The 15,907-nt window shown below is 33.7% G+C and overlaps 1 protein-coding gene and 1 long non-coding RNA gene across 2 annotated transcripts; both read right to left on the bottom strand.

Moving 5' to 3' along the window:
- Window positions 1-1,225: 1,225 nt before the first annotated feature.
- LOC115980994 (zinc finger BED domain-containing protein RICESLEEPER 2-like) lies at window positions 1,226-2,448 on the bottom strand. Its single transcript, XM_031103183.1, has 2 exons — window positions 1,274-2,448; window positions 1,226-1,232 (listed from the first exon to the last, which is right to left on the bottom strand). The coding sequence occupies exons 1-2, from the start codon at window positions 2,446-2,448 to the stop codon at window positions 1,226-1,228; spliced, it is 1,182 nt and encodes a 393-aa protein (XP_030959043.1).
- A 151-nt stretch (window positions 2,449-2,599) lies between these two features.
- Window positions 2,600-3,961, bottom strand: LOC115979602. The gene is made up of 3 exons (XR_004089109.1): window positions 3,750-3,961; window positions 2,897-2,964; window positions 2,600-2,808 (listed from the first exon to the last, which is right to left on the bottom strand). It is a non-coding gene; the product is annotated as an uncharacterized LOC115979602 (long non-coding RNA).
- Window positions 3,962-15,907: the final 11,946 nt, after the last annotated feature.

Here is a 15,907-nt window from a genome sequence, read left to right as displayed (position 1 = left end):
GCAAACAAATTTTAACAAATAATTCAATCACAACCACATCACAAGTGTGGTAACAAAAGATAATAAGAGCATCTCTTGCAATATTTCCATAGAGTTAAAAAAGGCAGAAAGTGTGTAAAGCAGTAGCTAGTTATAATTAGTTACAAACTTCCAAAAAATAGCTTTTCTAAAACATTTAAAGAGCAACTACTATATAGAGTTTAGTCCATGACTTATAGAAAAGAAAGCCTATTAAACTTAATAAGTTTTCTTTCCTATAAGCAAGAGTTAATTTATCAATTATCAGTTAGAAAAGCACTGTCCAAAAAAACTTCCAAATTGCATCCAAAAAGCTGCCTCCTATACAAAATGTGTGTCCTTCCTCCTACAAGAAAATGGGCAAAAAGATATTTATCAATAAAAAGTATAAGGACAAGACCAACAAATACAGAATAGTTATAACAAAAAACAATAGAGAAAGCAGAACCAAACTCAATAGAAATAACATAAGGGCAGAAACTTACCCAGTTTTTGATTAGTCATCAATGTTAATTGAGATACCTTTGCTTGAGCTTGAACTTCCACCACCTCTTGCTGCTTGACGTATAACTAGAAAAGAGAAAGAAATGAAGACTATTAGATTAAATTTCATTTGCATAAGACACATTTAATAGCACTTAATAGACAAAGTTTGGAAGTTAACATATTACCTAAATCATGAAATTCATCTTCCAAGACCTCTACCTCATCTTTTGATTTGCGAAAAGAAATTGGAACCAAGGCTTGAAGCCAGTCTTGTGCACAAACCAGATTTTGAACCATAAGTGGGGAGAGTGAACTCCGAAATGGATCAAGTATGCGTCCTCCGGTACTAAACGCCGACTCAGATGCAACAGTAGAAACAGGTACAGCCAGCACATCCCTAGCCAATTTGGACAGCACTTGATATCTATCTGAATTGGCCTTCCACCACCCTAATATCTCAAATTTCACATCCCCTCTTCTACTTTCACAATTTTCAGCCAAATATTTGTCAATCTCATTGCTACACCCTATGGACTGCTCAGCCTCCAAAAACCGTTCAAACCTAGAATTAACCATCACATATGGATCACTACAACCTATTGACTCACCTTCTATGTGTGTCCTCTCCCTCTCACTTGCTACTTGTACATTTGATGAATCAACTCGAGAATAAAAATCATACAACTTGACCAAGGCACCCCTCACCAATTCAACCATCACATCAGCCACTTCATTTCCATAAATTTCAAAAAAACAGAACTTCAAAAACCTCAACTTCTTTCTTGGATCAAGAATCACAGCCACATACAAGAGATGATTCATTTTATCCCCTTTCCCCCAATATTTATCAAACTTAGATTCCATTTTAGTTGCCATGTTTTTCAAGAGGTGGTTTTGTGATTTACTTAAATTGGAAATATTCTCTTGAATGACAAACATCTCATCAAAAAAGGTGTTGGCAGTAACATACAAAGAACCTGAAAACTTTTTTGTGGCATTGTAAAAAAGCTTCAAAAACCCCACAAATATCCTACAATTTTGAAAATCAATACTACTAGGAGATCCCATACCACCACTATTCTCCTTGTTCATAAAGTATGAACAATAACTATCATCCTCAAAGTCCATACGTATGAACACTTTTTCAAATTTTTGTGCGGTTTCTAACATGAGGTAGGTAGAGTTCCACCTAGTTGGTACATCTAGACAAAGAAGAGACTTAGACTCAATACCTAATCTCTCCACAAAACCCACAAAAGTTTGATTCCTATTTGGTGAGGACTTCACATACCTCACAGCTTCACGCACCTTTGCAATGGATGCATCAATTTCTCTCATACCATCCCCCACAATCAAATTTAGGATATGTGCACAACACCTCATGTGTAAGAACTCATGTTCTAAAACAGTCCCCTCCCAATCTTTAGTTACATTCTCCAAAAACTTAATAGTGGCACCATTTGAGCTAGCATTGTCCACTGTTAAAGTGAATATGCCATTAATACCCCACTCACGCAAACACAACTCAATCTTTCTACCTATGGTCTCTCCCTTATGGTCTTCAACTTGACAAAAATTCAAAATTCTCTTATGTAACTTCCAATCATCATCAATAAAATAACCTGTAAGGGACATATAACACAGATTTTGAATACTCGTCCATGTGTCCGTAGTAAGACACACCCTACGACCCTTCAAAGCCCCCCTTAGTTTCTCTCTCTCAACACCATAAATGCTAATCACATCCCTAGCTATAGTTTGACGAGATGGGATATCCCTAATTCGCAACTTAGGTTGTAAGGTTGTTGCATATCTTTGAAACCCATACCCTTCAACAAACCTAAAAGGCAACTCATCTATTATAACCATTTCAGCAAGTGCCTTTCTAGAAGCCTCAACAGTAAAGGCTGTCGGTACAAGCTGAAACCCTTCCTCCCCATCCATTTTAGGTTCAAACATTAAGGTTTGTTGCCCACTAAGTATCTTTCTATTAGGGTTTTTAACACAGATTGGTGTATGATTCAACAAGTTAGCAGTACCATGCCCCTTACTATCAGCTAGATAAGTTTTTTGACAGTAATTACAAGCAGCCTTAAAATGACCATCACCAATATCTACTTTTTCAAAATGGTTCCAGGCAATAGACTTTTTCCTATTAGTACAGACATTGCCTTTACCTTTAGGTGGAAGTGGGGGAACCTCAGCATGGGCAGTAGGTACAGCTTGGGCAGCTTGGGCAACAGGTTCAGTTGTGGCAGTAGGTGTTGCTTGGGAAGGGGATGCATCACTTGAGGGTTCCATAACCTATAAACATCAAATTTATAGATTAGCAAACAACCATAAAAGTAACACACAAACAATAACAAGAAGTTAAAAGAGAAAGAAAGGATACCTCAAAGAACTCTCAGCTATCAGGAATTTAACCTTGAAAAGGAAGCAAAAAGCCTAGGATTTCAACTCCTGTATAAAATTAACATTTCAAAATTTTAAGTTAAGAAAGCAAAATGAATCAAACGAGTAATAAAATACAATCACATAAGAAAATAAGAATGTGGATTTCATCTTTTTTAATAGAGGCTCAGCTTTTTCTTTTTTATACAGTGAAGATGCAAGTACATTGATCATAGAAAACGAAACAAAACAAAGAATAAAACAGGCAGATAAGAAAATAAAAATGTGTTTGGATTTCATCTTGTTAAAATAGGGGTTCATATTCTTTTTTTATAGTGAAGATACAAGTATATTGATCATTAAAAAAAAAACAAACAAAACAAGGAATAAAATAGGGCAGATACAAATCACACTCAGAGCACTACCATAATGAGTCAATGCAAGAAAATGATAAAACCAGGGAGCACTAACAAATCACACACAGAGCACTAACAAAATGATAAACCCAGATTGGGCAAAAAAAGAGGAAATAACACATATTTGCCGAATGAAAATAACACTCAGTAGCAGATCACAACATTAAAGAACACATATTTGTACAAGGTGAAATGAAAATTAGATTCCTTATAATGCATTTAACAATCTAATTGCAAACAAGAGTTTCAATGCAATTAAGTAGCAGATCACAACATTAACAAATAAAATAAAATAAAGCTTAGCAATTTCTAGCATCAATGAAGAACGGATTATACCATACAAAGGACTGAAAATCATCAAGCTTTCCTCTTTATTTGCCGAATCACAAACACAAAATACAGAAAAAGAGGGATGAAATAGGAAGGAAGAAACTTTACCTGATCTGAGACTAGGAAGCCGAGTCTGAGAGGCTGAGTGTTAAGGAGTAAAGGGATTTGTTTGTTTCAAAATAAAAATAAGAGATTTTGAAATCACTAGAGACTAGAGAGACTAGAGAGCAGAGAGAACGTAGAACACTCGGGAAAAGTCCAATTTATAAGAGAGAGATATGAGGGAAAATCTGATTTTGATTTTGATTTTGAGAAGTGTAGCCAAGTTGACTCTTGAAACCCTAAACTATGATTCATGAACAGAGGCATGGGAAAGATCAAATCTGAGTTTGATTTGAAGGGTAGCCGACTAGCCATTTGGGGCTGGACCGGCTGGTAGAGAGAGATAGAGAGAGAGAGAGAGAGAGAGAGTGAAGCCTGAAGAGAATTAGAGGAAAGTGAAGACGGAAGAGAGTTAGTGAGGCCGAAGACTAGAGAAGAGTGAAGATACTTGGAGAGTGAGAGAGAGAAGGCCGGACTTGAAGTGAAGAATGAAGGGAAAGTTTAGGCTTTTGGAAGTTTAGGCTTTTAGATTTTTAGTTCCAGTTTTAGGCTTTTAGTTTTAGGCTTTTGAGACTTACAGAGAGAGAGAGAGAGAAGGCCGGACTGAAGAATGAAGGGAAAGGTTAGATTTTTAGAGTTTTAGTTCCAATTTTAGGCTTTTGAGACTTAGTTTGAATTTTTTAGAGTTTAGTTTGAATTTTTTAGCAATTAGCCGTTCTGAAGACTTTGGGCAGCTGTATGGTGATTTGATGTTTACTTTTTGAGTGGAAAGAAATTTGTGGTGCACAGGAGCCGTGTGGTTCTCAATGAGGCAGAAACAACAGTGCTCAGTCTTGTCAATTAGCAGTCCACTGACTCCACTCCTCTTCAGTCTTCAGTTCACGTGATCTGCCCCTGGATCAGATTTTTTTTTTTTTTCTTTTAAAACTTCGGTCGGGTCGGTTTGTACGGGTTTTTAAACCCTTAACCCGCAACCCGAACCGAATATTCGGGTTTCCTGAGAGAAGGAACCGAATCCGACCTGCCAAGGGCTTCAGGCCGACCCGTTGGGCTTCGGGTCGGTCGGATTCGGGCGGTTTGAACGGGTCCTGAACCCGTTGGACAGCCCTAGCCATAGCCCAAAAATGAAAATTTTTAACCATTTATTTTGGAAAATTTTAAACATTTTAATTTTTAATCATTAACCTAGTAGCTTAATTGACACTTCCCCATATACAAATTGTTTGAAATGTCAAAGAGGAAAATAATTTGAGTTACGCTGTTAACAGTAAACTATATCGATTTCCAAAAAAAAAAAAAAACCCACAAAATTTGGAAATCAACTCCCAAAATTGAAATTTATGGGCTGTTTGGTAGTGTATTTTAAATAACAGTTTTCAATATTTAAACAACATTATACATATTTTCATACACTTTTTCATCCACACATATTTTCAAAAAATACAAATAACGATACTAGAATAACATTACCAAATGGGTCATTAGTTTCAAATATTAATGTGAACACCTAGGAACCTAGCCTATATCCATGGCTAGTCTCTCCCTCTACAAAACAAAAATAAAAAATAACTTTTTTACTAATAAGTTAAAAAAAAATCCATTATAAAAAATAAACATCCCCTCAAAGAAAATAAATTACATATGCATTCAACAATACACACTAAACATTTTAGTTTTTTTTTTCTGCCATAATTAAGATGACTTTACAATTGAGTATTATACTCAGATAGATATTTTCAATGCTCAAATAAATTCTCAATTATAAGAATTAAATCATTTTTTTTAGTAAATATATATATATATATATATATATTAATAGGTAAAGTTTAGAGAATATCCAATTAGATTCTACAATTGAAATCAAATTTTGTGTCATGTGTTCTAAATTATTTATATTTAGAGAGTGTTTTATTTCTTAATTTTGGAGTCAAATATGGGACTGCATCATAAATATTCATTTAAGTGAGTTATTGCCTACAAAAGCTAAAGAGTCTAGAATTAATAAACATAAAACAAAATTAAAATAATGGAAAATTTACATTTCCTACCTATTAATATTCTTATAAGACTTTTAAAAGAGTTAAAAAAATATATAAGAATAGCTATTAATAATTTTAAGTATATCCATGCATATGCATAAAGTTACAAGCTAGTCTATATATTGAAGAGTTTATTCTTAAAGGTAGTATATATATTGAAGAGTTTATTCTTACCAAAAGGAACATGAATTTTTTTTTTTTTTTTTGAATTAATGATATTTTTATATTAGTAAAAGAAGTTTTATTTATTCTTAAAGAAAAAAAGGTTTTATCTACAAGAATTTAGAAATCATGTAAAGCTAGTGTTGAAAAGGAACTTCTCCTTATGAGTATAATGTAGCTCTGCATTTGGATTTTGAAAAAAAAAATTTGTTAAATATTTTTTGAGTCGTACCAGTGGCTAGTAAGGACTACAAAATCAATAGCCTCATTTGTTTATAGAATGATTATACTTGTACTTACTCTAGTTTTTACTGCAATTATAGAATTGACATTCTTAAGCATGAATATTATTAAGAATAAGTTTTGATAATACATGTACTTGCTCTTTGATTTTGTATATTAAAAGGAAAACTCCTGTAAAATTGAGTACATTTAATTATATTTTTGGGATTTGGGATTTAAAAGAATTTTGAGTTTCATTTTGATATGTTATAAATATTTGATGTATTAAAAATCAATTATTTTGTGTCTTTTGTTTTGTTAATACTAAATAGATAATAGTTTTATTTTGCATTTATTAATTTAGTTTTAAAATTTTGGAATATTTATAATTCTTCAATGATCAAAATTGTTTGGTTCATGTTCCGTCCTCTGCCCCGTGAAAGTTAAAATCCGGTTTCATCCTTACACACATGGAGTTCGGGAGTCTTTTGGGTTAATATTGCAAAATCTGAAATTAATTTGTGTTATAGGTACTATTGAAAGTTATTTGGGATTTTGAGGAGAGAGACTGAATTTTGATATCACCATTGCCGAAATTCAGCCAAAAGTATGAGAGAGAAGATGCAAAAGGAGGAAAGAGAAAATGTTGAATTTCGACAACGTGGATACCGAAATTCCTCAGCCCAGTTCTGTTGCCCGAACCCTGTCTCCTGTGTGCCCGAGTGTGGAGTGCTCCGAAAAAAAAAAAAAAAAAAAAAAAAAAAAAAAAAAAAAAAAAAAAAAAAAAAAAAAGGCAATTGCGTAATGCCATTGCTGAAATAGGGGAGAAAAAAAATTTAGCAATTGTGGCAATGGGATTGCCGAAAATGTGAGGAAAAGAAAAAAAAAAAAAAAAAAAGAATTGTGGCAATGGGATTGCCGAAAAATGTGAGGAAAAGAAAAAAAATTTGTGGCAATGGGATTGCCGAAAATGTGAGGAAAAGGAAAAAAAAAAAAAGAATTGTGGCAATGGGATTGCCGAAAATGTGAGGAAAAGAAAAGAAAAAAAAGAATTATGGCAATGGGATTGCGAAAATGTGAGGAGAAAAAAAAAAAAAAAAAAAAAAGAGAATTGTGGCAATGGGATTGCCGAAAATGTGAGGAAAAGAAAAAAAAAAAAAAAAAGTGGTTCCGAAATCTCTGGAAGAGTAAAAAAAAAGTGTAATGTCCACAATATTTTTACAACATTTTCACAATAAATCACATGTAATTAGTTATTATTAGTTAAAAAAAAAATTGTGGCAAAGTAATTGTGGCAATGCCATTGCCGAAATAGGGGGAAAAAAAATTTTGTGGCAAACTAATTGCGGCAATGCCATTGCCGAAATAGGGAGGAAAAAAAAATTTTTTTGGTGACAATGGGATTGCCGAAAATGTGAGGAAAAAAAAAAAAAAAAAGAATTGTGGCAATGGGATTGCCGAAAATGTGAGGAAAAGAAAAAAAAAAAAAAAAGTGGTTCCGAAATCTCTGGAGGAGTAAAAAAAAGTGTAATGTCCACAATATTTTTACAACATTTTCACAATAAATCACATATAATTAATTATTATTAGTTAAAAAAAATTTGTGGCAAAGTAATTGTGGCAATGCCATTGCCGAAATAAGGAAAAAAAAAATTTGTGGCAAACTATTTGTGGCAATGCCATTGCCGAAATAGGGAGGAAAAAAAGAATTGTGGCAATGGGATTGCCAAAAATGTGAGGGAAAGAAAAAAAAAAAAAAAGAATTGTGGCAATGGGATTGTCGAAAATGTGAGGAAAAAAAGAAAAGAAAATAATTGTGGCAATGGGATTGCCAAAAATGTAAAAAAAATAAATAAATAATTGTGGCAATGGGATTGCCGAAAATGTGAGAAAAAAAAAATTGTGGCAATGGGATTGCCGAAAATGTGAGGGGAAAAAAAAAAAGAATTAGGCGAATTTTTTTTGGTAATTGTGGCAATGGTATTGCCGAAATAGATGAAATTTTTTTGGGGATAATTGTGGCAATGTCATTGCCGAAAATGGGGAGGGGAATAATGGAATGGAATTGTGGCAATGCCATTGCTGAAATAGGTGAAATTCTTTTTAAAAAAAAAGGTGGTTGCCGAAATCTGGGGAGGAATTTAAAAAAAAAAGTGTTACGCTCATAATATTTTTATAATATTTTCACAATAAATCACAGGTAATTTTTATCACTATATTACTTTTTTAATCTAACAATAACAACCTCCACTTAAAATTTGTTGTTAAAATATTGTAAAAATTGTGTGTACCTATCATTTCTTTAAAAAATAAAATGTGGAATGGATTTGTGGCAATGGCATTGCCGAAATAGGGGAAAAAAAATTTGTTCCCATTGCCGAAATAGAGGAGAGAGATATAAAAAAAGTACGCATATTATTCTTTCAATATTTTTTTGACTGAACCAGTTTGGTTTGTCATGTTCTTTTAGAAATAGATAAGGATAGATTCAAGTACACTATTTGCTACATTGAATCTTTTTTTAAAGTACATGCTGTAAAAAAAACAAAAAAAAAAATACATAGATTCTTATAGAAGAAAAAAATGACTGATGTGCACGCTGTAAACAAAAAAAACAAAGAAAGTATACAGATTCTTACAATAGAAAAGAAAAAATGATTGATGTGCACTCTGTAAACCAAAAAAAGCAAAGAAAGTACATAGATTCTTACAATATAGAAGAAAAAAATTATTGATGTGCACACAGTAAACCAAAAAAACAAAGAAAGTACATATATTCTTACATGTACGCTGTAAACAAAAAAAAAGCAAAGAAAGTAAACCAAAAAAAACAAAGATTCAATCAACCAATCACCTCAACTCCTCATCTCATCTGATTTTTATTCTCTGCAGAAAATATATTTTGCCACGCCTAAATCTCCAACGTGATTCTTTTTTGTCTACTCCTCATCTCATCTCCAACATGATTCTTTTTGGTCTGCTCCTCATCTCATCTGATTTTTATTCTCTGCAGAAAATATATTTTGCCACACCTAAATCTCCAACGTGATTCTTTTTTGTCTTTTTATTGTTCAGTTGGTAATAAAAGATAAGGGAAGTGTGAATTAGAATTGCATCTCATCACAATTCCTCAGGTTGCAAAGTTACTCTTTTACTTTGTTTCAATGTGCCACAACTAAAGATTGTAAGTTTTTTGTTAATGTAAGTTTTTTTGCTTTGCTTATTAACTTATAGCTCTAGAAATTAACAGATTTATTATTATTGTATAAACATGTGCTTTGTAAATATTAGAAGCTAATACATTGTAAAATATTATGTATTGTTGTAATTGTAATTAATATTATTTGTATGCCTATGATTATGATAATTGTTGTTGTTGTTCTTGTTATTCAAATTTTAGATTAATGAATTATTTTTTATGGTTATCTGATTGTGTGTTTTTTTTTTTTTTTGCAAGTATCACTCTATAATTCTCACTCTTTTAGTTGGCATCACAATTGTGGTAAGCATCTCAATTATAGTTAATACTAATTATTGTGTGTATGATTATTTTTGCTAAAACTATTATTATTATTATTATTATTATTATTATTATTAAAAATTTTGCTTCATAAATCCTTTATTTGAGTTTCTTTCAATTTTATTGAAGGATATATTTGAAATGGAGCAACAACAATATCACATCTCTAATGATGCAATGGAAGGCAATGTACGTTGCAAGATCCAAATTTATTAATGTCCTAATAATATCTACAATTATTCAATTTACATGAAAATAATTTAAACATTAGCAATATAACATTGTATATTTTTTAAAAAAAATTCAATTTCAGGTTTCCACCTTATGAGTGCGACCCCAATCGTTTGCACTCCTCCCGCAGTTAGGTGAGCGTATCACCCCATATTTGCATCAATGTAGATTATACCGTGTTACCCACCTACCACATATAGATATTGATTGGAGTCTTATCACTTCTTTGGTAGAGCGATGGCAATCTAGTACCCATACATTTCACCTACCTAATTGTGAAATGACTATAACTCTACAGGATATAACAATCCTTACAGGATTGCCTATTGATGGCAATGCAGTGTGCGGGCCAATAAATTTGATTTGGAGTACAGAATGTCGTAATTTACTTGGGGTGACACCACCTGCAACAGCATTGAATTTTGGTGGCCATAAAATAACATGGGTAAGGGATACATTCTCAAACCTACCAAAGGGTGCCAATGCTATAACAACCCTACAACATGCTAGGGCATACATGTTTCAGGTTTTGGCTTTACTATTTGGAAATAAGAGCCAAAGTAGATTGCATTACTGCTTTCTCAAGTTGTTAGAGCCTTAGAGGACTTTGGTGTAGCTGGGGAATATAGCTGGGGTAGTGCTACACTTGCTTACCTTTATAAAGAGCTGTGTACTGCTGCTATTAAAAAAAGCACGGAGATTGCAGGTCCTGTTTTCATATTACAATTATGGGCGTGGGAGCATCTTCCATATCTGACCCCAATTCCAATAAATCCAATAAATTTAAATGGCAACAACCCATACGGTTGCAGGTATAATATTTACTTTTTATTTCTATATAGTTTTGTAATCCTTGATACTTCCAAACCCTAAATATTATATGACAATCATTAATTGTGTATAGGTGGGATACCAAGAGAACGTTTACTCACACACCAACACATGTTTTGCGTGCATACCGTTCTAATCACGATACATATAATAATAAACAGGTAATATATCACAATGCATCAATGGTTAATTTACTAGTTATATTATTGTCTTGATTGATTATAACATAGTTATTGTAATTGGAATTGCAGGTTGTTTGGACACCATACGATAACTATATGCATCCATGGTGTCTTGCAGAAAGAAATATATGGACTACAACAACGCCATTGCTGTGCTTCCAAATTGTAGAGTATTATCACCCAGAAAGAGTCATGCAATAGTTTGGGTTGTTGCAAAGATGTCCAAGGTGGCCTACAGACAATTTGGATAAATCTGTGCATTTTGTAAAGTTGACAGGAAAGTCCACTGTCAATTGGAGAATGCAGCATGACCAATACTACCAGCGTTAGAACATGCGAGCTGAACTTCTAGTTGGAGATGACCATTTTGATTCAAGTGTGGACTACGCAACATGGTACCAGCAAAATGGTCACCTATTCACAACACCAGAGGCGGCTGCCCATATGTACCAGGTTATTATTTTAGCTTTTTCAATAATACTGCACTAATATTGATAACAAGTTATTTACACATCCAAATACTGCACTAATATTGATAACAAATTATTATTTTCGCTTTTTCAATAATACTGCACTAATAAATGTTATTTTCCTTTTTCTGCGGCAGCAAACTGAGGTCAATAATATGTTAAATTTAGCTATTGCAAACCAATAGAGGAATGATCTCACAGCACAACAAGTCCTTCCACCAATAGTAGAGGGCCTTACTCGACTGAAGTTGTCAATGGAAGCAAATATTTCCTCCGTTCCTACCGAAAGGGTGACAACCTTCGGGCGACAACAAAGGCGCCAAGGAAGACAGCCGCAAACCTATACTGAAACCCACTCGTCCACCTCTGCACAACATGGACAATGCGGAAATGATGATGCCGGACCATCCACCTCCGCACAACACAATATGTACAACTCTACCCAAGCTGGGCCATCAACATTTGCTGGTAATGAGCCAACCACCTTCAGTGAGTATAATCCAATTAATGTGAACGAGTATTGCATGAATTTATATCAACAGATTGGATCATCCACTTCCATAGGACAAGGATTTGAGGGTTTGTTTAGCTATGACCATTATCCCCAACCTAATTCAACACCTCCCTCTTATCACCCATCGCCACCTCCATCTTATGCTGGGCAATAAAATTATGGCCAAGATAGCCAGTACAACTATGATTTCTGCACACCACAACCTTCCCAACCACTCACTCATGTTGGTGATTTTTACACGCCACAAAATACATGGGCATGTGCTCTAAACTCCGAGGAAGAGGCTTCCGTAACAGACTCTAAGGAAGATGCCTCAAATGAGGACAGTGGGGAAGATGCAGAAGATAGCCAAGATATGGAGGTGTCTTCAGATAATGAAGATGACGACTATGGTAATTATCAAACAGAGGTTGATATTAGAACACAGTTGAGGTGCATGGGGAGAAGTCCTGTGCAAGCACGAAGGTACCCACAACGAGAAAATAAGTATCCTCCATGTTGTGGAACACAACAAAAATTGAATATACTCCAACGTTACAATCACTAAACAATGTAAAATGACTGTTTATTAAAAATATATTAAAGTATTATCATTATTTATGCATCATTGTAGCAAAAAATATTATGCCTAGATAGTATACATAGCACATTATACTACTAACCGTAAGACCTTTGTGAAAACAAGAAATGTGTACTTATTTTTTCGCATTTGAAATTAGTGCCCAATTAATCTAATCATACATCTATTTACTATAATTGTCCATTCCTAATCCGACATAGAATCTATATGTGTAGCCACAACTGTAGGTGCATAATAGGTGGAATAAAAAAGGTGTCAAACTTCAATAAATGGGAAATCTTTTTTCCTTTGCATGATGGCTACTGTGGTGTACATTTTTATTTTCATTCTCCACAGCCTCTCTTCCAAACCCTTGTAAAAGTGTCAAAGACAAAAAAAAGTACATAGATTCTTATTCTCCACAGCCTCTCTTCCACAGCCTCTCGTACATTGATTCTTATTCTAAAGTGCACGTTGTAAACAAAAACAAAAAAAAGTACATAGATTCTTATAGAATAAAAAAAATGACTGATGTGCACGTTGTAAAAAAAAAAAAAAACAAAGAAAGTATATAGATTCTTACAATAGAAAAGAAAAAATGATTGATGTGCACACTATAAACCAAAAAAAAGCAAAGAAAGTACATAGATTCTTACAATATAGAAGAAAAAAATGATTGATGTGCATACTGTAAACAACAATAAAGTATATAGATTCTTACAATACCGAAGAAAAAAATGATTGATGTGTACATTGTAAACCCAAAAAAGCAAAGAAAGTACATAGATTTTTACAATATAGAAGAAAAAAAATTGATTGATGTGCACGCTGTAAACAAAAAAAAAAAAAAAAAAAAAAAAAAAAAAAAAAAAAAAAAAGAAAGTACATAGATTCTTACGTGCACGCTGTGAACAAAAAAAGCAAAGAAAGTAAAAAAAATAAAACAAAGAGTCAATCAACCAATCACTTCAACTCCTTATCTCATCTGGTTTGTGGCAATGGCATTGCCGAAATAAAGGAGAGAGATATAAAAAAAAAGTACGCATATGAAAAAAAGTATCCTATAAGGATAGATTCAAGTACAATGACATTGCAGAGATTCTTTTCAGTATTTGTGGCATTGCAGAGATTCTTTCAATTTTTTTTTTGTTGCCGAAATAGAGGAGAGAGAGATAAAAAAAAGTACGCATATAAAAAAAAGTACCCTATAAGGATAAATTCAAGTACAATGGCATTGCAGAGATTCTTTCAGTATTTGTGACATTGCAGAGATTCTTTCAGTATTTTTTTGACTGAAGGAGTTTTGTTTGTCATGTTCTTTTATGGTAAAAGTACCCTATAATGTCACTGAATTTAACTGATATGAAACTTGCATCCTATTTAAACAACACTAATGTCACTGAAATTTTCACAGTTCTTGTTTTCTACTCTTTTTCCCCTATAAATTCCATCAACCTTCTTCTCCACTCTTGTTCCCCTCATAATTTTACCAACCATTTTCAAATCATGCGTGCCATATATTCTACAAACAACTATAAGTAACAACACTTGCAAATATCTATCCGTTCGTTATCTCTTAGAAGGTGAGTTATATTTCTTAAGTAGTTACTTTTCTTTTTATAATATTCATGTTGATATGTTTTAGGGGCATAGCTAAGCATGAAAATCTTTTTTTTGTTAAATTATTTGTTCATGCAAATCTTGTTTCTGTATTATATGTTTTGTAACATGAACTGATTTGTATGATATGTTTTAAATTATTTATCCATGAATTCTTGCCTAAATTTCAAAATTGACGTATATTTCCTTAAAGAAATACTTAGTTTGTTAGCCTATAATATACACGTATGTTTAATACTATTATTATCAGTGAATATTTTTAATGGATTACCTTCTTGTATTGCATTGTAATGGTTGTGTTGTGTTAATTTATTAATACTATTATTATGTTTTAGTGTAGATGGCGGAAAAGTTGTTCATTTTTCTCATCCATTCCGGTGGAATAATTAAACATGGAGAAAATGGGGTTTATTACGAAGGGCCACCTCCTTCTATGCTTCCATTAAACCGGGGTTACATTTGAAGATCTATGTGATGGAGTAGCATCCACGCTTCATATAAATAGAGAAGATTCAAAATTGACTATTTGGTATAGATTTCCATTTCAATGTCATCCGCATCCTGTGACTTACCAACAAGTTTTGGTAGCAGATGATAATGGTGTCAATGCAATATTCGATATGTTAGACCGCCAATATGGATTTGTAGGTGCAGAGTTATACGTGGGTGTAGAGCCTATAAGAAGCCATCGAGATGTTTTCCCCATTCGATATGCCAATGAAGGACCGAGTGCATCGTTTAGTTATTCACATAGCGAGCACTTCCATGATCCATATGCCACTCATATTGGTCATTATTCTCAAGATGTGGCTCATTCCCCAATCAACATTGGCGGTGCTAACTATCATGCTCCATATACCCATGTTACAACTGAGGACCAACATGTTCCTTCTCGGCCAATGAACAATAGTGATGCTGACTATGATAATCCAACTGAGCATGTCACACAAGAGACTACTTGTTTTGAGTTTGAAACTTAGTATGACCAAACCGCCACTCAGAGAGCTGCTAATGATCCCAATGATACACATTGCATTGCTGCTACTACTGAAAATGCGGTCCATACATTATCAGAAAGGATGCGAACCATGGATAGTGATGACCAACTTGATGACGATAAGGTCCTTGATGATATTGGAGATGAACAGGAGCCTCCAAATGAAGGTAATCATGAAAGCAGTCCAACTATGGCAGTCCATCAACCTTTATCACTAAGCTTTTCACAGAACACGTTGGATAATATGATTGATCCAACCCCACCATTTGAAAAGCCCACTCAGAGTATTTGGGACCCTACCCAAGAGTTTTATATGGGTTTGCTTTTTGCCGATAAGGATGAACTACAAGCTGCTGTTAAACGCTATCACATTAAGAGGAACCAAACATTTTGTGTAAGAGAGTCAGATCCAGACTGTTGGTCTGTAAGGTGCAAAAATTGTTCTTGGCGTCTTCGAGCATGCTTCCGGGCTACATATGGGTTGTTTGAGGTTAGGAAATACAATGGTCCACACACATGTACAGAGTCCACGCTCACATAAGATCACGAGCAATTAGACACCCATGTTATTGAGAAAGAGTTAAGGGATGTTGTCAAAAATGATCCAACCATAAAGATTGCTTCACTTCAACAGACTCTTTACAATAAGTACCAATACAGGCCTTCTTATTTTAAGGTGTGGGAGGCAAAAGAGAAAGCAATTGGTAGAGCATTTGGTGATTGGGACAAATCTTACCAATTATTGCCAAAATGGTTGAAAGCTTTGACTGATTGAAACCCGGGCAGCAGGGTTATTTGGAGAACAATACCTGCTACT

This window comes from Quercus lobata, chromosome 3 (genome assembly GCF_001633185.2).
Source record: "Quercus lobata isolate SW786 chromosome 3, ValleyOak3.0 Primary Assembly, whole genome shotgun sequence".
Classification (NCBI taxonomy): Eukaryota; Viridiplantae; Streptophyta; class Magnoliopsida; order Fagales; family Fagaceae; genus Quercus; species Quercus lobata.
Note: the sequence above shows the minus strand (reverse complement) of the source record. Positions and strands in the feature narration are given on the sequence as shown.